At 38.5% G+C, this 25995-nt stretch overlaps 1 protein-coding gene across 2 annotated transcripts in view; it reads left to right on the top strand.

The window, feature by feature from the left end:
• Positions 1-25995, top strand: part of RGL1 (ral guanine nucleotide dissociation stimulator like 1) — a 100874-nt gene that overhangs the window by 46518 nt on the left and 28361 nt on the right. For both annotated transcript variants that reach the window (XM_034409635.3, XM_034409634.3), the window contains exons 4-6: positions 12678-12755; positions 21130-21314; positions 23905-24017. In XM_034409635.3, the coding sequence (XP_034265526.2) occupies positions 12678-12755; positions 21130-21314; positions 23905-24017 (376 nt within the window). The remainder of the gene's footprint in view (positions 1-12677; positions 12756-21129; positions 21315-23904; positions 24018-25995) is intronic.

Here is a 25995-nt window from a genome sequence, read left to right as displayed (position 1 = left end):
AGCGGAAACTTTGAGTAGTTTGGAGAACCTGTAGTAAAAATTCTGACTGGTCCCGCCCCCATCTATTCTCTGCCTCCCAAGTCCCAGCTGATCAGGAGGAAATGGGGATTTTGCAGTAACCTTCCCCTGGAGTGGGAATGGAGATTTTACAGTATCCTTCCCCTGCCATGCCCACCAAGCCATGCCCATCAAGCCATGCCACACCCACCAAGCCACACTCATAGAACTGGTAGTAAAAATTTTTGAAACCCACTACTGCTGCATTTCTAAAATAGTGAAGACATGACATACCAGAAAAAGTGATAGACATTGTTTGTTGCAATATTTTCAGGATCAGACTCAATAAGATCAACAAGAGTTAAAGATTTAACTATATATTCTTTTATTTACATTAGGCATTCTATATTCACTGAATATTCACAGATAGAAGCGGGGGAAATGGTGTAGGTAGCTCCTTATATATACAATGGGTGGAGCTATATGTGGGAGTGGTGAATTATGAATACATTAAGAAGTGAAGAATAAATTAACCCCTGATACCCTGTCTGTACACTATTTACACATTGGAGAATAAGGCATTTATATCTGACAAATCCCCCTCTAAATGCCGATTCGTTATACAACACCAGTTACATTCAGATTCAGGACAATACAAAACATACAACTTAGAGGTTAAGTATCTATGTTGTTTAGAAGGTAAAGGCTTCGTTAATATATCAGCTAATTGTTCTGAAGTGTCACAATGCACTGCTTTAATAAATCCATCCTGAGATAATTGTCTCACATGTTTAAATTTTATATCTATATGTCTGGACCTTTGTCCAATGGCATCAGATCTAGATATTTCAATGGCTGCTTTATTGTCTTCATGCATAACAAAAGGCAGAGCAGGTTTTTTCCAGACATCTGAAATTAAATCATTAAACCATACAAGATTATTTGCGGCCTTGGATAAACAAACATATTCCGCTTCTGTTGTTGAAGTAGCCACTAGTTCTTGTTTACCAGTGTACCAGTAGACTGGACAGTCATTTAAGAGAAATACATAACCAGATGTGCTTTTTCTGCATGAGGTGTCTCCAGCCCAATCTGCATCTGCATAACACGTAAGCTTTGGTTCTTTAATATCATTAGGTTCTAACATTAAACAAAAGTCTAGTGTACCTTTTAAATATCTTAAAATTCTTTTAACAGCTTCCCAGTGGTACATTGTTGGTTTGCTGACATGCCTAGATAATAAATTGAGTGGTAAAGTGATGTCCGGTCTAGTCCAATTAGATATGTAAAGGAGTGAACCTATGATTGATCTATAGAATGTATTATCCTTGAACTCGGGAGAAGATTCATCAGAATTCCTTAGAAAGTCAGTTTGCATAGGGGTATCACAAGGTTTGGCATTGTTTAAGTTGCATTTATTTAAAAGATCTATGATCTTATCTCTCTGGGTAAGTTTGAATCCCCCTTTTGTCTTATTAATTTGGACACCAAGGTATTTGTTTACCTTGCCTAAAGATTTCAATGAGAAATGTTCATTTAGTTTAGTTACAAAAGTTTCTCTTCTTTCCTTATGTTTTCCTATGTATAAAATGTCATCCACATAAATCAATACAAATTCAACGTAATCATCACCCCTCTTGACAAAGAAACAATTATCAGCAGTGGTAGCGTTGAAGTCCATGGTCTTAAGTACTTTTACTAAACAATCATACCATCGTTTACCAGATTGTTTTAGCCCGTATAAACTCTTGTTTAACAACCAAGTCTCATTTTTGTTTGTGTATGGACTATGAGGTGCTCTCACGTATATTTCTTTATCTAATTTTGCGTGTAGGTACGCAGTCTGTATGTCATATTGGAATACATCTAGATTGAGTGCTGAAGCTACCACTAGAGCTGTTTTGACACTCTCTGTTCTTACAGTGGGGGAATACGTGTCAGTATAGTCCTCTGGATATTTCTGTGCATAACCCTGTGCAACCAATCTAGCTTTGTATAGAGTATTTCCTCCCTCTAAATTCTTAATTTTATATATCCATCTGGTACCAATAATTGTCTTATCTTTAGGTGCAGATGCAGGTGTAAATACATTTAGTCCTTGTAAACTTTCCATCTCTTTCTTCATTGCTAATTCCCATTTTTCTTTTTCTTCGTGAGGAAGTTTTAACACTTCCTCGTATGTATTGGGTGTTGTTGGTTCACCATTCATGTGCATTACATAATCCTTGTATTTATTTGGCATTTGATTTCTGGTGTTTCTAATGATTTTCTCTGGTTTACTATCGTTATCATGCAAATATCTTGCTTCCTTTTTTGTTAGTGTATCTGTCTTTATTTTGAGTTGGCTATTTGTCCAAGTTTTGGTTTTGTTTTTATATTTGTTGGTATTTTGTTTTTCTATAGTCCCTTTCTCATGAGATTTTGTATCTTCATGTTTATTTGGGAATATCTCATTAAGATGTAATTTAGACCAGTTAGCTTGTTCATGGAACACAGCTGTTCTGGAGACTATAAATTTGTTGTTACTATCAATGAATCTGTATCCTTTAGTGCCAGTCTCATATCCCATAAATCTGAGTCTCCTGGACACATTTTCTCCCTTTCTTCTTAATTGTTTAGGTATGTGTACGTCTGCTGTGACTCCAAATATATGCATGTGTGCTAATTTTGGTTTTCTATTATACATCACTTCATATGGTGTCTTATTTATAATGCTGGACCATGTTCTATTTTGTGTGTAATTTGAATAATGTAAGGCTTCTGACCAGAACTGTTTGCTTAAGCCAGCATCTTCCAATGTGCATCTAATCATGGTTTGTAATGTGGAATTTTTTCTCTCTGCAATCCCGTTTTGGAACGGAGAAAATGGACTAGATGTGTAATGTAACATTCCTTTGTCTTTTAACCATTGTGAGAATTCTTTAGACATGAATTCGCATCCTCTGTCTGTCATAATTTGTTTTATTTTGATGTTGTGTTGTGTTTCTATGCGTTTGTAAAATTCTTTAAATTTTTGAAATGTTTCATCTTTGTGTTTTAGTGTGTAAACAAATCCATAGCGGCTATAATCGTCCACTATTGTCAGGAAGTAACGTTTCCTATAAGTGATTGATGGAGTTAATGGACCAACTAAGTCCATGTGTACTAAATCAAAAATTTTGTTAGTTGATCTGGTAGATTTTCTTGGCCTGGGACTAGTTTTTAGTTTTGTAGATTTACATACTGAGCATTCCAGATAATTTTCACAATTCTTTATTTTAACACCTTCTGCGTGTTCAGTCATTTTTTGCACTACAGGAAAACTGGCATGTCCTAACTTCCTATGCAATATGTGAGCACACTCATCATGAATTGGTTTACCTATCTTTGGTTTCTTATCGTTGTGTGTATCTGTGTGATCATGAGATATTTTACATTCATCATTGTCACTGTTGCTAACATTCTCATCATCTATTTCAATACAATCTTCCATATTTGAATCAATGTTATGTAACCATTTTTCTTTTGTTATTAGGTAAGGTAGTCCTCCTTTAGTCACCACAGTGCCTACATTTATTTTATTCTTTTCCAAAGTTGCCTTTCCTTTTGAAAAAACAATGTTAATGTCAGAATCTCTGCTTAGTTTTATGGCACTTAATATGTTATGAGGTATTTCAGGTATTAGTAATACCCCCTCTATTTTTCCTAAACCAGGCAAGGTTACATTTCCTCTACCTAATACTTGAACCTTTTCTTGGTTAGCAACCTTAATTACAAATTTATCTTCTGCAAATGAAGACAATATACTTTTGTTATTAGTGGTGTGATTAGTTGCTCCAGAATCAATAAGCCAATTATTGTTCTCACTTTGTTGTGTGTTAGTGTTGTCTTGTTTATTTAATCCATTCAGTGAACCAGACTTTCTATCCTTTGAATTGTCTCTGCCCCCTCTATTCTCTCTGTGATTTGGTGGGCTCCTATATCTATGCCTTTCTATGGAAGGCTGTCTATAATCGTGTTTGTTTCTGTATTCTGATCTATATCTTTCTTTTAAGACTTTTGGGCAATCTCTTCTATTGTGTTCCCTGGATCCACAATTATGACATTTAAATGTTCCACTATATTTTTCTTGAAAAGCTACTTTCCTATATGGTTTATGTTCTGTGTGATTGTTAGAACGATTCCTTCTAGAATTATCTTCTGTTATCAATTTGTTAGATAGACTTTCTATGGATAAATACCCTAGATTGATTGTGTCTAAATGTGACATGAAATTGTCCCATGATGGGTCAAGTGAGTTGATAATGACACTTTTCATTGTTTGGTCTGAAATCACTTCCCCCCTTAAATGCAGTTCAGCTCTTATTTTGTTCAAAGATATTAAATGTTCACTTATGGAAACCCCTGGTTTTATCCTAGATGAAAAGAAGTCTTTAGATATCCTTGTGGTGGTGGCTACACTGTCACTGTGAAACAAATTAAACATGCATTGAATAATTTCTGAAACAGTCAAATTTGGCTTAATGCTGTGATACATTGCAGGAGACACACTAGATATTATTAAGAAAAAAGCTCTATGGTGTAAGCAATCTATTTTTAGTGTCCAAGGTCTTTTTGGGGGACTAGTGATAAAAAACAGTAAGTTTTCCTTCATAAAGACAACCTGGAGCTGTTGATACCATTCTTGTAAATTAATGCCATCAACCCTTAGTTTTGGGAAGTCACTGGGTAAATTTCCGACATTATTGGGTCCATTACTTACAACCTGAGGTAGTCCGTGGTCTCGTAAATGCAGAAAATTGCAAAACGGCATGGGGATGCTCGCTACGAGTCTGCATGATCTTCTCTCCTGTTCATGTCTTCCCGGATCGTCAGCGTAGTTTCGCGCATGCGCGTTGTCCATTTCTTCTTCGGCGTCGTCGTGGAAGGTTCTCCTCATTGCGGCCCGCTCGTTCTGCTCCTCTTCAGATGAGTCGGTCTCTGGTTCGACTTTGGGCGTTCTGGCGACGGTGGCTGTTCTTCTTCTTCTATTGAAAGCGTTGGTGCTTGCTTCGGTCTGCGGCGTAGGGCGGTATCGGCAGGGCTCTCTGGGTTCCGGCGTCAGCGCTCTAGTAGTCAGGATGGGAGCGGGCAGGTCTTGAGGCATTGGCTTGCTCGTTCGCTTTTTTAGTGTCTTTTTAGTAATTTTCAGTTTTGGCCCAAATGCAGCAAAGAGCGTTTTCATCGCTGATTTTATTTGGTGTTTTGTTGGATCTTCCTCGCTTTCTGGTTCTGATTCTTCTGAGGTGTTTGAATCTTCCTTTTCGTTTTCGTTGTCCGGTAATATTTTTCGCGCCAGAAATTTTGAATCGAGATTGCTGATTGGCTCTTCTTCGTTCATCTTGGAGGCCGGTTGAAACCAAGATGGCTGCCATTCAAATTTTTGCGCGGGATCATCGTTTTTCTTCTTTGTAATGATTTTCTCCGCAGTCATATTACTCACTATTTTTGGCTCTTTGGGTTTTTCATTGGTGATGTTTTTCTCTCTCGCTGCTCCGCTGTTCTTTAGCATATCTTGGAGGTTCGCGATGAGGCTTTCATCATTCTTCTGGCTTTTTAATAGTTTTAATATCTCTGACCTGAGTTCGTTATTTTCTATTTCGATTTCCTCCTGGTCATCAATTATTTCTTCGTCTTCAGTGGTGTATTCTTCGGATTCTCTCGAAATTGCATTCGTGGATTCGTTGATTATTTCTTGTTCCGTTTCCATTTCTTTGCTGTAGGCCCTGGTGTTGGGCCTATCTTTCTTAGACATTTTAAGGCTTTTTATTGAGTCAATTAACCATCCTCTGCTACCAGTTTGTTGCAATATTTTCAGGATCAGACTCAATAAGATCAACAAGAGTTAAAGATTTAACTATATATTCTTTTATTTACATTAGGCATTCTATATTCACTGAATATTCACAGATAGAAGCGGGGGAAATGGTGTAGGTAGCTCCTTATATATACAATGGGTGGAGCTATATGTGGGAGTGGTGAATTATGAATACATTAAGAAGTGAAGAATAAATTAACCCCTGATACCCTGTCTGTACACTATTTACACATTGGAGAATAAGGCATTTATATCTGACATTGTTATTATTATTACTCTTGTTATTGTGTGGATAGAATCTCTGTGTTGTGGATGAGTTAGCCCATGCTAACTTAGCTTGGCCTTGATTGCAACACAAATCATATGTCAGGTAATTTTGGAGAGAGAAATTTCCTTGCTCTGTCATTTATAAGCTGTTCCTCAAAAGTTTTCTGATTTTTAGTTCTTTGCTATATTTTGTTTTTTGAGATGTTGATATATTTAATTATCTCTTTCCCACTGCCTCCCCAACTCAAAAGTAATAATCAACTTCAAGAGTCATTTTGGGGGGGAAATTTGGCTGAAAGAAATACAGATTGACATTGAAATCTTGACTTAGATTTCAACAACTGCCAAAGTGATATAGATCTAAGATTATTTCTAGAAATATAGTAGTAATAATAACTGAGTACATTATTTCTAAACTACCTTCAAATAGTGTACTTTGCCTTATTTTTCACAGTATTTTTTTTTTTTACAATTCTAAAAAAGCTTACAATTTTTTTAAAAAGGAAAAAGATACAAAAAATAGAGAATTCTCATAAGGGGTAGCAACCAGGGAAAACAAAAATTTCTTCTAGTGGAATTTAAACAGCAGAATTTGATGAGGTTTTGATCTCGGGAAGTAGGGGATTTCAGCAGTAAGGAACATGAAGATACAAACACAAACAAAAAAACCACTAGGATTTAGAGAGAGAGAGAGAGAGGCATAATAAAGACAGCAAATATAAAATAACTACAACCAAACAATATCGTGAAGTTTTATTTCCTGCTGGAAAATAAGAACCACTACATAGCAGAAAAAAGGGGGAGAAAAGATGGGCAATAAAAGGATCAAGAGATATGTAATATTTAAAATAAGCAACAGCAAATGAAGAGATTTATAGGCAGGCTATCCAGTAACTAGAGAGAGAAAATATATGACAATCAGGTAAACACTTAAATCTAATTGGATGTTTTTGTTGATGGCATTCTGTGTTCAACAGAACAACAGATGGGAATGATGGGCTTTCAAGCAAAAGAAAATGGGGGTGGCTGCAGTTGGGAAAAGGGGAAGGAGAGGGTCTTTTCAGTCAAAATTTGCTTATTTGTTATAAGTCTGTTTTTACTCCAGCTGCTGTTTCTATGTGTTTTGTTTTTCTGCTGTTTCCCCCCCTATATTTTATGTTTTAAAACATATACTGTTCAGTCATGAATTTGAGATGAGGAAAGGAAAGGAAAGGAAAGGAAAGAAAGGAAAAGTATCCAGTTATCCATTGTTAGAATCTGTTCTCAGCATATTTCTTATTCATAATGTTTCCTTTTCTAGATTTATTTAGTTAAATTTGTGTTCACTTATTTGGCTGATGTATATCCATGAAAGTTTTTTGAGGGAGGATGGGTAGCCTTTGAGTCCTGGCATCTGCCTGAACATATCACTACACTTCTCTTGACAACATTTTGGAAGTGGTTTACTATTGCATGATTCCTAGGGCTGAAAGTGACTGGCCCAAGGGCAAACAGCTACTTTTGTGCCCAAGGCGAGACTAGAATTCACAACCTCCCCGTTTCTAGCATGATGCCTTAACAAATACACCGAACGGGCTCTCATATAAAACTTATAAGCAAACATGTTTTCAGTTTTAAATATTGCAAGTTCTTATAGTTATTTCAGTTCTTGCTTGTGAAGAAGGCACAGAAGAGGCCGTACTTCCTGAGAATGCTCAGGAAGATAAATCTATCTCAGCATCTACTTCTGTCCTACTATCGCAGCACCATTGAGAGTGTCCTGTCATACGGCATTCTTGCATGGTATGGGAGCAGCTCTGTAGCGGACCACAAAGCTCTACAGAGAATCATTAAAACTGCCAGAATATTATCGGACTCCAGCTACCAGCCCTGGACAACATCTTCGAATCTCGCAGTTTGAGGAAGTTGCATAACATTCTCAGAGACTCTTCCCATCCTGCTTACAATCTTTTTGGACTGTTGCCTTCTGGCAGAAGATACAGAACAATTAAAACTCGGACCATACGTTTTCTGACAATGACAATAAAGTTTATTATTATTATTCTTAAGTTACAGGATTCTTGTCAAAAGTTAACATTTACTACAGTATTTATCTTCCTTTTGAAAAAAAGCCCACATAAATAGAAAAAGATATATGAAAAATCAGGTTGAAGAGATAGGGGTTTTTTTTTGTTGTTGTTGTCTGATAATGCCACATGAATGAAATTTATACAGGAAGCCAACAATTTACAAACACAATTGAACTCAGAATTTGGTCGCTGTAGTCACCATATAACTGGACTTGATTTTACAACCATTTTATGACAGTTGCTAAGTGAGTCACCATAGTTGTTAATTGAGTAATATGGCCGTAAGTCCAAATCCAGTTTGATAAATTGGCATTTTCATCAGAAAATGGCAAAATATGATCACATGACTTCAGGATTCTGCAGCCAGGCAGTAAATGTGAGCCAGTGGCTTAGAGTCCATTTGGGGGATGCATCTCTCAAGGATGTGCCCATCTAGATCCTGAGTGTGGTATCTTCTGAGACTCTAGGGCAGGGTGCAGGGGTGGGTTCTAATTTTTTTTACTACCGGTTCTGTGGGTGTGGCTTATTTTGTGGATGTGGCTTGATGTTCATGTGACAATTATTTAGGATTTAGCAGAGGTACTGGTCTACCAGGCTTTTAACTGCTTGCAGAACTGTACCAATCTACCCATTTATTTTTGCAGGCACTGATCTACTCATGTATTTTTGCAGGCACGGTCTACTCATTTGTTTTCTTTTAACACTGATCAGCTGTAGGGCGGCCCTTTGAACCCCTGTAGCAAGAATTTAAACAGTTTTTTTTCCCTCTAGCCATCAGCTGGGACTCAGGAGGCAGCAATAGATTGGGGGTGGGGCCAAATAAAAGGTAAGAATAACACGGGGGCTGGGGGGCCGGGGCCGGGGGGGGCAGAACCGGTTCGGTGACGTCAAATCATCACTGCTACTGGCTTGGCGGAACCGGGCCAAACTGGGAGGAACCCACCACTGGCAGGGTGGGGATATATAGGGGTCAACTTATTTTCCAAAGCACCAGAGGCCAGGACAAGAAACAATGGATGAAAATTAACCAAGGAAGGAAACAACCTGGAATTAAGAAGAAACTTCCTAACAGTGAGGACAAATAATCCATGGAATAACGTGCCATCAGAAGTTGTGGGAGCTTTATCACTGTAGGTTTTTAAGAAGAGACTGGATTGGACAGTCATTTGTCTAAAATGATACAGGATCTTCTGCTTGGGCAGGGGGGTCTCCAAGATCCCTTCCAGTTCTATTCTAATTGATTGATTGATTGACTGATTGATTGATAGTGTTGTCTGAGAGTCTTAATTGCTTTTGGGGTTGCTTTTCCACAAACAGCTAGACTTGAAATCTTACTTGTGAAACCATAAGGATTAGATGGGGTTGCTGCTTATGTGTCACCTTCAATACTATAAACTCAAGATGGTAGACTTCTCTAATTCTCCCTCCTATTTTCCTCACAACAGCAACTCTGTGAGGTAAGCTCAGGTGAGAAGAATGACACTCAGCCAGACCTTGTAGTCTCCTTGAAACTACTCTCTTAGTTTTAGTTTTTAGTTTGATTCCTTAACCATTAAACTGAACTGGTTCTCTTCTACTGTAGGAAGAAAACAGAATAAGGTTATTTCATCCTTCCCATTTTTTCTGGGGCTTCTTGGATACTTATCACATAGCTGTATTAAGCATTATTGCAGCACTTATGAAATTTATAGTTTTACATTTCTGGAATGCAAGACAACTTTAGGTGGATAAGCATCACTTCTGAGTAGTCATAATAGGTCTAGGATTTTGAGTGGCATTTAGATGTCTGGCATTTATAATCTCATTAAATTTTAACAAGTGGAAGGTTACAATCTTAGATTCATTAATCTGTAAATTAATTTTGTTGCATCTCATGGGGTTATTTAAGACTTAAAGGGTTTATTTCAGAGTAGACATTTATATGAATGTGTGTGTGTATTTTGTTAAGCATATCAGACTCACCTATAATGGGTTTTTAAAAAATTTATATTGACCTACACATTGATCATCCCTTCCACTAGCAAAAATGTCCTGATGAAAGCCTGCTTTTTTCTCTACATATAAAACTGAATCTGCTTTTAAAAATTCTTTCAAAAATCAGGCTTTATTGGATGTAATAGGCATCAGAGGAAAAGATGAATGTACAGTGCACATGTGTACATGTTAATACTAATGTTTTGGATTGCTCTACAGAGTTTTTTTTATTATTTAAAAGAGTTATGTGGCCACTCATCCTATATACCATAGCATTGAGTGTTCTCAAAAACACAGATTTACTTACAATGACATTGATAGAGGCTGAAATACTAATCCAGTTAGCAGTCCTTTCTTCCCAGTGCTTCAGACTAAGCTCTCCATTTTCCAAAAGGTATTTCCAAAAGGATCATAAGCCATCTGCACATTTATAAAGATTTGAAACTTATGTATTCCTGAAAACAAAATTGCTCCATTAAGAGGTGGCAATTATGTTCCTACTACTAGAGAAACCAGCCATTAAATGCTGCGTAAAGCTGATTTATGCTTCTGAAATTGACCTGGACTAAATTTAAATGTTGAAATAGGCACTGATGGATATGCATCCAGAATTGCACTACTTCTCAAGTACTATCACTTTTCACTTTATCCTGAATGCATATTTTTTCAAGCCTTTTATTAAGTATTCACCCACAATGTAGCAGACTCGGTATTTTATTGAGTATATCCTTGGCAAAGGCTATCTAACAGGAATCTGCAGTCAGATTCCAGTATCTGAAGCAATCCTTCATAAAATCAATGTTCTGTATATTTTCATTGTTCAGTTTTGAAAGCAGTACATTTCTGGCTGCATATATTGCATTCTCTGTGCCATGCACAGAAGTGGTGAAACTTGATATTCCCACCATGTCTTAGTGGTAAAAGCAAAGGATATAATTTTCTTTTTTAAAGTCTTCTTTGTACTACAAGCAAAATGTAGATCACGTCATCAGGAGAGGATATGCTAAAATCAAATTCATAGGGACACTGCATAAGGACAATAAAATACCATTTACTGTGAAAAATATTAACATTATTGGTACTTCGTTCAAATTCAGCATTGGCGGAAACAGATAGCAAGTTTAACACTCAATCATGTAATTTCAAATACGTACATTATTATGTGTGAGAATGGATTTAGCAGGTTTTCAACCTTTGTTCTTACCATGGTGGATCACTTGGCTTTTAAAAGTTCATTCTGAATCAGGATTTTACTTTGTACATATTTCTATTAGATTTTATTTCACTTTAAAACTGATATATGCCTGTATCCTTTGGAATAAAGAAGGTTTAGCTGTATAAATAAACGCAGTATGGATGTATGATCCCCCCCCCCGCCGAGAATCTATTTGTGCCATTCTCTTTATTTTCTAATATTTGATCATAAGAAAAATTATGACTATATAAATGGGACATAACATAGGTTCATTATTGTACTATAAAAATCCTAACATTCGAACTCTTCTTACATTTTCTTTTTTAGCTTATATCATGATAGAATTTTAGTTGCTCTAAAAGTAAATTTGTTTAGATGTTCTCAATCAGTTCTTACAATTAATAACTCACACAAGCCTTGAAAAAGATATATGAGTTTGATTGAGGATAGAGATGTAGTAATGGGAAAAGTTAAGGTCAAGTATAAAGAGAAAAGGTCTTCTCCTAGAATGAACTTCTGGATTTGGAACCAGGATTCTAAGAAGAAAATCTTTGAGAAAAAATGGGAAATCTCTAGGAACTTAATGAAAAAAGGACTTAAAAGAAAAAGATTTACAAACTTGGGTGGGCTGTTTGTTTATGCCAAGGGGAGGGAGACAGGAGAGTTAAGGAAGCTGATTCAGGCATTGGCCATGTTAAACAAGGATCCAAGACAAATTATATTTTGGATGCACACTGAGAAAAGGAACTGTGGCAAAATCTCTCTTAGCTTCTTAGGCCAGCCTTCTTTATTAGTCAGAAGAAGGCTGGCTTAAGAAGCTTAAAAAAAGATTAGCTGATCGATAGTTAATAGCTGTGCTCACTGGGAATTCCAAGAATTGTTTTTAAAACATTTGGAAGGTATCAGGTAGAGGAAGACTAACATAAGGATTAGATGTTCACTACTGGAAGAAAGTGGAAAAGAAGAAGTAGTTTGTAGGATTGACAGATAAGAGTTAGCCACATTTCCCTGCTAAGTGTGGGTAATAGGGTTGGAATCCAATACATCTGGAAATTGTCAGATCAAGGAAGACAGGACTGCTGTATCCTTAAGAGCTGTATATATCAATTGAATGCTGTTTATCCTATTTCTTAAAGCTAAGGATGTTATGAGGCCCAGGAAGCATATGGTATAGGATGGACAAGGAGAAAAGATCAAATTCCGGAAGTGGTGTTAACTTTTCTGCTACAAATTAAGTACTGAGTTCAAAGCACTTCCTAATATCTAAATCCTTAGACACAGCTTTCCCCGTTTTATTTTTACTCACTGCCTGATAGTCCTATAATTCTTTTGCCTTTAGATATGGAAATCTGGAGATCTCAAACTGTGAAGAAGATGGGAGCCAGAACAATACGGAGACCAAAACAGTACTCAGGAAGTAAGTGTTGCATTTCTCTGAACAGCAAGAATCACAGCCAAGGTTGAATACCGAGAAAAGGATGTGGTCAGTATTCATCTGGAAATTATACACAAATCAGTTTATTACACAAAGGAATGTAGGAACTTTGTCACAACTCTATGAAAGATCAACCTCTTAGGAAGACGAGAAGTTAACAGTCAAAATAAAACCAAACATAGAAACTAGAATTAGTAGATAAAATATTGGGCATTATCCAACCAAATTAGTTCCAATAAGTAGATTAGGAAATACACGCTTCAGCATTTCCCATTGAAATGAAGGACTTAAATATAACTGTTACAATAGACATAACTTTATTCTATTCTGTACATTTACTTAACTAAAATTTATCGTACATTTTATGTTTAATATGAGAATGATTTCAGCATTGTGCTTGAAGGATTTCAGTCATCTCAATGCAAAATTTCACTGAAACAGAGTTATTGCATTTATGACAAATCAAGCTAGAAGCTGTTTTTAACTATCAGCCCTATAGAAAGGATATCAGGTTGAAATAGAGAACATTTTTAGTTTTAAAATGTACAAGGATTCTTTTCCTATAGTTGGGTTTGCTGCACAGGCAATCATCAAGAGGACGATTAAGCATAATTTCAGAGTCACTGTTACTAAGAGTGGTTCCATTTTCACCAGTCTGTTAAATAGAACACACGTGGTGGTATGGGTCATCATGCATGAAACAACTTTAGCTTTTCCTCTTCCTCCCAAATATGCATGTTTCAATGTATGAGTGATTACTTCTCTGAAATAGGGACAATCTGTAAGCCTAACAGGATGTGAAATGCTAATGATGGTCTTGATATATACAAAATGTAAATTGCCTTGATGTTCTGCTTTCTCTGCAATACTGTAATTTCCAAAATCACTCTCGGTATGTATAATACTCCTTTCTTGTCCCTCATATTATGTTTCAGTCAATTTTATTCACTTCACAAGTTAATAGTGTAACATAAGTGGCACATACTGTATATCTCCTAGCACTCCAGCCCACATTCATCCATCGGATAAAACAGATTGCTATTTTCAAAAGTTCATCCCAGAGTAAGCCACTCTCTTTCTTTAGGAAAATCAAGGGAAAAGACTTGCACTTGTTCAATTTTCATCTATAACCCTATGAATTTAGTATGATTGAGGGAGAAATAATTCAGTGAGTTTCATTGCTGAGAATACTTTTTAACCAATCCAAGTTTCCGAGCACCAATCTCAGAACAACAGTGTACTGCCTATAAAACTTAAACTTCTTACAATAAACAGAAACTTGAGGTTCCTGCTCCAGCATCTGAAAAGGCCCATAGTCTGATTCTTTTGTCCCTTCAGAAAAAGTAGTATGACTCTGAGCTAATTTATTAACCTTTCAGGTCTTGAGAAATGTCCTGCCTTGGCATTGACACAATGTCTTTTTTGGGTTAGACTTTCTGATTTTTCAATGCCTGGCAGAAAATAGTCCCTGCATTATTCTCTCCCTCTGCCCTTTTGTCATGAAGTACTCATTGTAGCTCACAAGATAATTTAAGCTATCTCAGATATGCCAAGGGGACTTTGGCATAAGATGGTGGAGAGATAAACTGGCTTGGCTTAGCTCCAGCCTATGCCATTGATTTCCTTCTGGTATTGGGCAAGTCTTTTGATCCTTGTATAATTTTTAAAATCCAGCTATAAAATTGAACTAGATTATTGTAGATACCTATTTTTCCTTCTCTGAGACATAGTGGATATTGAATTCCCTCGTCCTTGTCTCCTACAATTGCCCTCCTTTGGGAAATGATTTAAATTTTATCTTTGAAAATATATCTTAACTTTTTGCACTTCTGTGGCCACCAGTTATGGTATGCAAACATCAACATAAATATTTTTTAAAGAAGACCCAGGATTATGTAGGCAAATGATAATCTAAATAACTATTTTTTTTAAGAAAAAGAGACCTAGGAAATTAGCTTTTAGATGTAGTAATTAGTTTATCAAATACTAGAATCTTTGATGGTAAAATTGCAGGATCACTCTGGTTTTGTTTTGTTTTTTTGGAAATATCATTGCTTTTGATTTTGGTTTTAATGATGCACTTTCCAGTTAGTAGTTCTTCGTGGTCAGGATTTCGTTGCCTTTGTCTCCTGTTAATTATTCCTCTGGTAAAGCAAGGTGTCCTCTTTCACTGTTATATAAATAATTGCATCAAAAGAATGGAGTTAGTTGAAGCAACCACTGAATGAATGTGAAAGACTTCTTTTACCGCCTGGGAAATCCACAGTGAGAGCTGTTTTAAGTTTTGTTTGTGTTGAGTACAATCAACGTTCATTCTAGTAAAGGGTAAAATAACAAAAAAAAAAACCCATTGTGGCTGACCTAAGGAGAAAAAAGGCCAAATAGTGACAATTAAGAGAACTGGAAAATTGGGGAAGGTTCCAAAACAAGCCAAATTACTTGCACAATGGGAAAAGAGAGGAGTGAGATCATAGTGGTTTAGTACAGTCCACATAAATGCCAATATCATGAAATTATAGAGACCTATTATAACATGCATCCTTTCATCTCAGGAGCCTAAGTGTGTTTTCATTTATTTATTTTTTTGTATGGGGCCATATTTTGGCCTAACTCCTTGCAGAATATTTATTGTTGTAGGGAGTGGACGAATGTAGGATTCACTTTAGTAACTTTTTATATATTCTGCAAAATTGCAATGAGTAAGATGATGTGATGGTTTTTAGTTTTATTCAGTGAGTGCCATTATGTGCAGCTTTTAATATGTCACAGTTTGACCATGTTTTCATTGACCAGTTTAGCCCTGATAAACATGGCTGCCAAATGGATGATTGTATTTTTTTGGTCTCATTTAAACCCAACAAAATCTAAGTTGTTAATAGTTGAGCTCCAAGCTTCTAAATCTTGGGGTTTTCCTCTCCTGGCCTCGATTGTTATGTTTATATCTGTATAGACTTGGATTACAGAGGAGCTGGTGAAAGATTTTAGATTTCCACTTAAAAAGCACAGTTTTCCGAAAGTATGACCGTGATTCCACATCATTTTTTCAAGAAATAGAAGGTAAAGTGTTAAAAAAAAAATTAAAAAGTTCTCACCAAGAAGGAAAGATTTCATTTGGTTAATTTTCTGTTTAAGATCTTGGAAACTAGCTCTGTCTGTGTTTTTAGCTGGCAGAAACAGGGAGTTACTTTTCAGGGACATTAAACATTGAGGCTGCTACAAGGTTTGGCCTTCAATCCAGGCTTTTCCGGAAAGCTTTCCTCCCTAATGTGCTGATTAAACAGTCAGCTGATGGGAGGCCAGTAAGTTATAAGGGCAGTCTGCATAGCTTGTTTTATTGCCTCCGTGTTGATTGACATGAGTTTGTAGGGAAACTCACAGATTACTGTAACTTTGAACTCTACTAAGAGTGCAGCCACGTGTCTTATCCTTAATAATACCCACATTCTGAGTGGAATACAAAGGGAGAAACTTCACACCTTCCAAACAATGAAGTATATTGTTTGCTCCGGGCTGACATGCTTGTACTGTCCATGGAACTGATAACATGCCTCTCATCTTGTCAGGGCAAGCCTGGCTGGAACGATGATAAAGCTGACACAAAGCTATCATGAAGCAAAAGTGTCTTCATTTTCTTTCCTAAATAGGCAAGCCACAGAACCCGGTGAAATGCAATAAGCCATGTGAAGTCAGCGCTGGGAGCATCCGCCTTCCAGCGCTGCCTTTAATTCTACGGACCCACCCCCTAATTAGCCACGGTTATCCCCCAATTATTCCATTTCCTCTATGTTAATCCCCCGCCAGCAGCCAACATCCGGCATAGGTGGCTATGGTTTGTGCCGAGCCATGTTCCCTCCGTCCGATCTGAACTTTCCCCCAGCGTCCAGAACCCCGCCAGTCTTGTGAGGGCTCATCAGCTGTGCTGCGGCAGTCTGCTGCCCGAGACATGGTCTTAGAACAGCGTAGTGGAGCAAGGGTTTCCCGTCTCCACCCAGGTCTGTTGCCAATCATCTGGGACCATCTGAGAGGCACAATAGCTCTCCGGCACCTCCCACGCGTTGGTAGGTGTTGTCCCGGTCGGTTGTTACTGTCCCTGCCACTGTGACGGCTGGCACCCTCACCCATCAGTGGCTCGACATGCCTACTCCACTGAGTTAGCTGCAATCTTATCTCCTGGAGAAAGACTATCACTTTCTGAATAGAGTGGTCACTTACACATTTCTGAAAAAAAGTTCACATACATTTTTGTTACAGTGATTTCTATGATTACTTCTCTGCAAATAATTGTTTGCAAATTTATACATGGAAAGTTTACCTATACAGACTCAGACTATATAGACCCATGAGAAAAACAATGACTAGGGGATCATTGTAAATGCCGAGCTTATGCTTTGTTAACTGTTGACAGATAACATCTAAGCTCCTGTTGCCCATTTTTATGGCTTTTCTGCCTTTAAGTACAACTTAGATGAGACAGCTCTTCCAGCTGACAGCACCTTTAAAAAGGAAAGCCTGCTCTATAAAGGATACAGCCATATTGATTTAAAGAGACGTTAGGAAAGAGTACAGAAATTCAGTTTCATGTAACATACATACCGTACCCCAAAATAGGTTTTGCAGATTTTTGAGACAGGATTAAACATACTTAATACTGTAAGTATTAAATTTAAGGCCATAAATAGTTATGTAAGTAGACACTCATTCCCTAGTCACCTTCAGACTGGCCTATTGCAGTGTGCTTTACATGGGGCTGCCCTTGAAGAGTATCCTGAAGCTTCAGTTGGTACAGAATGCAGCAGAGCGAGCTACATTAGCTGCCAGTTTGCTTCCAGGTCCAATTCAAGGTGCTGGTTTTAACCTTTCAGTCCTTCTTGGCATGGTAGTGGTTATCTGAGGGGACTGCCTCTCTCTGGTTACATCAGCACATCCTACTAGATCTGCAGGGTAGCCATGTTGCAGGTACATCAGCTAGAGACTTTCATTAGGTGGGTCCTAGGAGATGTTCCTTCTCTGTTGTGGCGCCCCATTATAGAACATTCTTACTCCCAAATTAGATTAGGTTCCTTTAGATATTCCATGAAGCCTCAAGTCATGGCTATGTTGTCAGGCAACTGGAGACTTGCACAGATGGCTCCATTTTTGAGATGGCCATTTTTATTCCCCCTTTGCTATGGTTTGTATTTTTACTTCTATGATATTTATTAATAAGTTTTTAAAATTTTGTTCTTATTGTTTTTATCTGATTGTTATTCACCATTCAGAGTCACTTTTGGTGAGATGGGCAGCTATATGAATTTGATTAATAAAATAAATAAATAAAATAAACCTCTGTTGATGAAAATTTGTACACTATGAATCAAGTTCTCCAAAACTTTCATCAATGCTTTTTTAAAAGCTATAATCTTTTTTCCCAGTTCTGCACATTCCTTTCACTAATGCTAAGCCAAATTATTGTTATTTGGGGAGGGGCTGTTAGAATTCTTTGTTACCGAAACCTTTTGAAGCGCATTGAGACAGCGCTTCCTGATTATGGAACTTCCAGATATGTGGACTTCAGCTTCTAGAATTCAGAGCAGTAACTTTGCTGGCTGTTGAATTTGGGGAGATGAATCCCACATTTGGAAGCACCCCATAGTGGAAAATACTGCATTCATAAATGAGGATTAGGGCACAGCATTAAGATTCTCTTTCACATTCTTGGACAATGTTCTTCAGCCTTGTGGCATCCAAATGGGCAGGATTACAGTTCCCAGTATTCCCAGCAGCATGGGAATTTGTCCAGGCTACCCAAAATTGATAGATGCTATTCCTTAATGTATCAGGAGGTTGCTATATAAAGGCTTTGCTAAGGCACAATGGTCTGAGCTTGGAATGTGCACACTGTAGAGAAAGAGAACAAGACTGAAGTGTTTCCCATCCACATCACATGTCAGTAACAATTTGTTGATGGGACTCTTGTTTGACTAGTACTTTTCTGCTGTTCTTTGCAGTGTGCATTTCGTCACAGTGAGGGCTGTTGAGCTTAAAACAGTTAATACTACAGGATTTATATGGTTTTTGTTTTCATTCGGCATTTCCTTTTCAGAGAATAACAAGAACAGTCAGTCTTTCAACTTCAGTTGTACTTGCTTGCTAGTATGCATAAGAGACCTTAGTTACAGATGGAAATCTAGGGCAAGCCTCCACTTGATACTGAGAATGTGATTCAGCCCTGAAATTCTGCAAGAGCTGAGATTTTTTAGCCCAGAGTATTGGAACAGAATGCTACAAAGTGTGATGTTTAAAAGTTAGTTTTGTGTGAGACTAGAGGAAGGAGATTTTTATGTACCTTTCTTATTCCTTTACTTTGGGTAGCAATTTTGGGGGACATGTTTATATAGCTGATTTGTATCAGTTTCACGGTGCAGCTGACTTGGCTTTCCTAAGCACATCTTATTATTTATTTATTTAGTTTGCAATATTTATATCCTGCCTGAATCCTAACAGGATTCTGGGCAGGTAAGAACAAGATAAAACATATAATCCAAAAACCAAACCAAAAAAAGCCAAAAATCAGGACAAGTCACCATGAAATAATTAAGGGTTGAAAGCATGTTCAAACAAGTAAGTTTTAACTGATTTGAGAAATGTAAGCAGGGTTGTGGTAATATGTAATTCTGGGTAGATGGTATTCCAAGAAAGGGGGGGGTGTCACAGGTTTTAATCTGAGTTTGTTTGATCCTATCCAGATCCTCAAAGCCTCCAGATATGGTTCAGAATTTCCAGCCTGGCTTGAGCTGGCAGTATATAATTGTGTTGTGGCCTGTTGGCTGCTGGCCCGTCCAGCAGCTGAATGAGATGAGGCGGCATGGGAGTCAGGGCCAGCATCAAGGCAACCTGAGAACTCTGAGGGGGAAGAGGGAATGCAGCTGTCAGAGATAGAGGCAGAGGCAGAGCCTGGGCCTTCCATCAGCCCAAAGATAGAGAGTCAAACCCCTCCCCCCAGGTCTGGAGCTGGCTGATGAGGAAGAGGAGGAACAGCTGGGTCCAATGCCTGACACACAGATGCACAGAAGGCAGAGGAGAGGAGAGCAGTGAAAATCTATGGGCCGATCCTTGGGATAGAAGAGCCACCGCTGCTAGCGAAGCCCCACCCTAGCTCTGGGGGATAAAAGGCGGGGGGGCCGAGATGAAGAGGTGTGGCAGACAACTATTCATCTCCTTGCTGGACAGACTTGTTAGCCTGCTGTGTGAGAGAGAGAGACTTCTTGCCAGGGCTGCTGGTGCTCCTAATGAAGGAAACATTTATTTAACCACAGAGGGTTTGTCAAGTTTAGGAGCCAGATCAGAACAAATCGACTGTCATCACATAGCGATGACATCTCACCCCATATTAATGGATGATCTCCCACATCCATTCCATGATCATCAATTGCTCTTCGGTAGTTGACCAGCACTCAACACCATACAGTGCTACTGAGCAGATCATCACTTTATATACTTTTAGTTTTAGGTGAATTGATAAATGCCTATCGGAGAACACTCCAATAACCTCCTTCCACCACTGCCATGGTATTTTCATCCTTGCATGTACCACCATTTTGCTCTGCAACTAGGATCCTAAGCAATTGAAGGAGTTTGGCTTCACTAGATCTTTGTTACTGACCTGAATGATGGAGGTGCTAGGGCTAGTCTTTAGATACTCCTTCTTCTTGATATTGAGGTGCAAATCAAATTGGCTGAGAAGCTTATTCCCTGTCTGGATACAGTGGAGTAGTTCTTCCCTGATGGTAAACTGTGAACAGGACATTGTTAGTATGGAGCAAGGCCCAGGGAGGACTCAGTGATGCAGGCCTTACATAATGGTATCCATGATGAGAATGTGCAATGGTGGCAATAATGCCAAGCCTTGGTGCACACTATATTTCACAAGAAAACAGTCAGAAAGGCTGGAGGTAAATAATACTTGGCTGCTGGTATAAACATAAAGCACCTGGACCCATTTTATGAGTGCTTTGGGCATAAATGGTCACAAAGTGCATACCATCTCAGTTGATGCAAAACGTGATCTATTTTTTTTTAAGATTGCGGAAAGCAAGTGTCATGACTTCTGTTTGCTATGCTTCTACATGAATATATGAGCCACCAAAATGGCACTGGTGAGTCTCAAGCCTTTGACCAAACCCTACTGATTGATACTGATTTCAACAAGGACATGGAGGTGCTGGTTGAGTCCAACACATTGTTACCTTTTAGAATGATCTCAGAATTATCGCACCATTGATTTTAACCTACTTTGGGTTTTTAAGTTTTGTTGCATGACCTGGAATATAATGATATCGATGTAGCTGACTGTATATGATGTATTTCTGTTTTGCAGTGCCATAGCCTCAATACTGAGAGCCTGGTTAGACCAATGCTCGGAGGATTTCCAAGAGCCACCTCATTTCCTTTGTTTGCAGAAACTGCTGGATTATTTGACCAGGATCATGCCAGGCTCGGACCCTGAAAGAAGGGCACAGCAACTCTTGGAGCAGTTTCAGAAGCAAGAAGTAGTAAACAACAGTAAGGATATTCTGCAAATATTTTAACAACTACTTTTTATAAGGAAGCAGTCATTGCACTGTTTTCGGCATTTATTATGCTGTGATATCAGTTGGAATACAGTAGGGGGAAAAAAAGGAATAGTGGATTGTAAACTTTTCATTTAGTGTGCTTGGCGAATCAGTTTTCTGACTTTTCTCTGTAGGAAGGTGAGGAGCCGAATGCTTCTGCCAAATTCCCTAACATTTAAAATGCTGCTTTGAGATGATTATCAGCTTAAGTGCAGCTTGCAAGTTTTCAAAATAAATTCACCATTGCTCTGATGTTTCACTTAAAATTGGTCTCTCCTGTGATCCAGCAGCAGATTTTTTTTTAATTATTATTATTTTCCTTTGCTTCTTTCATGACAAAGGAAGTGTCTGTGACTGTTTTTTCCTATCTGAATGGTCTGGTGCTGACATCCGAGGACAAAAGGAAAATTTACGTTAGCAGGTCAAAATGCCACTGGAACAATTGTGAACAGTAGTGACACTGGAATGCTGCTTGCAGTGTCAGGACTGATAAATAGCCTTCCCCCTTCCCCCAAGACAGAAGGTTTCCTATGGGCATAATTAGCATATCTAGAAAGCCATTGGAATTTGCCTGATGAACACAACCAAATGAATGTCCAGTTTTCACAGAAAAGTAGTAGGAAATGGATAGGAAATGATAGTACGCAATAAGGAATGAATGCAATAAACTTCAGAAATTCTTTCCCCTTTGAATATTATCTATCTGAATGTTGCAAAATGTACAAATTATACAATTAGTCATCCTTGGCACCAAATAAATGGACTTTTTTTTTTCTCCCAAAGGAAAAATGTAAATGGTTCTTCTCATCCGAAATTTCAAAATCTCCTAGGGTTGTTAATTTGTACCTAATGAATACATATATCAAACAAAGGAAGTCTAAATGCTGAGAACTATAATTAGCTGTTTACAGAATAAAAAGTTCCCACAGAAGTTCCTAGGCACAGCAGATACTCTAGGTACAGAAGCCTTGCCTCTTGCCTTCTTATTGGAAAAAAAAAGGAACATTATTTCAGCTGAATCTAAGATGTTATCAGTGAGAACCCTCAATCCAGATCTTCATCACATAAAAAAAAATTAAAAGTTGATGCAAATTTTACAGAAAAAAAAAATACAGGAATTGCTATAGCTTGTGTAATATCTAACAGCAATGGTCATCTCAGAAACCAGATGCTGTAGACCAGTGTTGGCTAACTTTTTTGCCATTGTGTGCCAGGAGCAGGAGAGTGCCGGGGGGGGGTCATGTGCATGCCCACACCCATAATTCTATGCCCCCTGCGCATGTGCGCCCCTCCCGCTCCTGGCACGCGATGGCCTGGTGGGCCCATTTTTCTCTCTCCCCAGGCTCCTGTTCTTCCCCAGCTCTGGATTCCCAAGGATTGTGACACACACCAACGGTCCTTATCAAAGTTATAACATACCAAAAATAAGCAAAGTCCGGCAAAGGTTAGCAACCAGCCCAGAAAACAAGATACTCTCCAAAATGCTCTGTAATAATTACACATTGTTTCCAGCAAGAAATTACTAACTGCATGCGACTTAAATAGGCTAAGGGAGTGGCCAATTATCCTCAAACCTTACTCTCGAGGAGACCTCCTCCTCCTGAGTAGCCACTTCTGCCTTTTGGCAGCCCTGCATGCTCGAGCATTGAGGAGAGGCTCCTCCACTTCGCACTCTACACTTGAAGGAGCCTCTGGAGGTTCTGAAGGCCCTGGCTGAGTCTCTATCTCTGGCACCACAACCTCTTCAGCCTCCTCGCTGTCCGATGTAAGCACCGGCTGCGCAGGCTGCTGGTGCAACCCCACACCAGCCTCCTCGTCATCGGGATTAGCCACGATCCGCGCAGGCCGCTGGTGGGCCACAAGAGCTCCAGAGCCTTTCTAGGAGACTGGGGAGGGCAAAAACAGCCTTCCTCACACACACACTCCCGGAGGCCCTCCGGAGGCCGAAAACTGCCCATTTGCCAATTTCCGGTGGGACTGGAAGACCCGTTTTTTGCTCTCCCCAGGCTCCAGAGCCTTTCTAGGAGTCTGGGGAGAGCGAAAAAAACTAGACACAAGGACAGTTTTTTCTCAAAAGCCATCACTCTGCTAAACAAATAATTCTCTCAACACTGTCAAACTAGTTACTGAGTCTACATTACTATTAATCTTCTCATCGTGCCTATCACCCATCTCCTCCCACTTATGACTGTAATCTTGTTGCTGGTATCCTTACGATTTATACTGATTGTTTACTAATATGATTTGATTGCTTATTTGTTCCCTATGACTATAATTAAATGTTGTACCTTATGATTCCTGACGAATGTATCTTTTCTGTTATGTACACCGAGAGCGTATGCACCAAGACAAATTCCTTGTGTGTCCAATCACACTTGGCCAATAAAGAATTCTATTCTATTCTATTAAAATCATAATCATAATCCTGTTTTTTGTCTCAAACTACTCTTCAGCACAAGATCTAACTTCAATTAGACTTGCATGAGGTAGGATGAGAGGAAACATTTAGTCAATTTTCACAATACATTATATCCTGACAGGTGAGATTCATGATATATTTGCAACTGAAGAAGGAACAGAGAATAGTGCATCAGAAGAATTTTCTTCTTTCCCAGAAGACCTAGTAGCAGAACAGTTAACTTACATGGATGCTGTAAGTATAAACAGATGTATACTTTTTTGTAAGCATACATACAGATTATGATTCTGAAGTGTTTGTTTTATTTATTCCTTAAATTTTTATTTAGCTTTCCAAACATATGGTATCCAAGACACTGAACAGTCAAATATAAACCAACAATCAAAATATAAAAACAAGCCGATGAAACATCAGAAAACTAATGTATACAATTTTAGTTTATGCAAACAGCTGATTTACCATATGTAACATTTTTATACCTCTTTGGAAAATGTGTGGGGTTATTTCTATTGTTTTTCCTAGCTGAGATAAAATTGCCCTTTATTCTCACTGATTACATGATAAAGTGGGTTGCTAAATTGTTTCATCAGTTTTCCTGGTATGCTCACTGAATGAAGAAATTGTTAATTATTAATCAGATTTATATCACCCATCTCATCAAAAGCAACTCTGGGAGGTGCACAACAATAAAAGAAAAACAACAAATGTAAAACACTACAAATACAAAACACAGAAACCTGTATTAACGCATACCATAAAAGCAAAACATAGGCAAAGGGAGGATAAAAACCACTTCAATAATGGAGCCATCTAAATAAGTATCTAGGTTAATTTTCTTTCATTTGGGAAATTTGCACATCCAAATTCTATAACTTTTCTTAATAGTCTTCTCTATTAAAGATTGTGCAGTTATTATGTACCTTTTTTAAAACTTGGCATCAGTTTATGACAAAACCAAACAACATTTGGTTGTAACCAGGGGTGAAATCTAATTTTTTTTGCTACCGGTTCTGTGGCCGTGGCTTAATTAGTGGGCGGGGATTGGTGGTAAGGTGACTGGGAGGGCGTGGCTTGTTGGTCAGGTGGGTGTGGCCAAGTCAATGTCACTTCTTTGCCCTTTTTTAACCTACAAAACACAACACAACACAATTGGCTCACCCACAATATAAAAGCAGCTGTGCTAGATCCAAAATGGCCCCTGCAACAAGCAGGAACCTCACACAGCCACAAAAGGCCCAAAAAACCAACTTTCACACTTTACACACACACAACACAACACAACACAACTGGCTCACCCACAATGTAAAAGCAGCTGTGCTAGACCCAAAATGGCCCCTGCAACAAGCAGGAACCTTACACAGCCACAAAAAGCCCAAAGAACCAACTTTCACACTTTACACACACAAAATTCCACATACAGCTTTGTGAGATTTTGTATGTTTGTGTAGTTAGAGTGAAACACTACAGAAACATACTAAATCTCAGAAAGCTGCATAAATATTATTTTATTTTATTTTTATATAAAAGCAGCTAAATTTAAAACTTCCTAAACTTTAAATGGCTAGGTCGAAAAAAAGAACAACTAAAAAAACCCCCAATTAACTACTGTATTTTTTTAAAGCTCCCAAAGGGGAAAAAAACTTACCTAATAGAACAGGGGTCTCCAACCTTGGCAACTTTAAGACTTGTAGACTTCAACTCCCAGAATTCCTCAGCCAGCTTTGCTTTGCTGGCTGAGGAATTCTGGGAGTTGAAGTCCACAACTCCCTGCCTGCTTGATTGCAGGCAGGGAGATTCAGTTGCTTGCTGATGCAATGGATTGCAGGGATTACAGCAAGGCGTTGCGACCAGCAGTTAAGATAAGCAAGCTGAGGAGGGGCGGGGGAGGGATTTTTGCTACCAATTAGCAGGCAACTCAGCTGGGATCTTCAGAGCTTGGATCATCAGAGCCATTTAAAAGAGAAAAAAGTTTTTTTTTTTTTACATGGCTCTGGCGATCCAAGCTGAGTTGCCTGATTAGCAGGCAACTCAGCTGGGATAGTCAGAGCTTGGCTCATCAGAGCCATTTAAAAGAAAAAAAAGGCTCTGATGATCGCGCAGCTCAGCTGGGCATGGGGGGCGGGGGCAGAGATTTTTGCTACCGGTTCTCCGAACTACCCGCCGCCATCGCTACCTACTCGCCCGAGCCGGTCCAAACCGGGAGCATTTCACC

The sequence above is a fragment of the Pantherophis guttatus genome, chromosome 3, assembly GCF_059756535.1.
Source record: "Pantherophis guttatus breed Tessera chromosome 3, ASM5975653v1, whole genome shotgun sequence".
Classification (NCBI taxonomy): domain Eukaryota; kingdom Metazoa; phylum Chordata; class Lepidosauria; order Squamata; family Colubridae; genus Pantherophis; species Pantherophis guttatus.
This window is presented reverse-complemented; position numbering and strand designations above follow the sequence as displayed.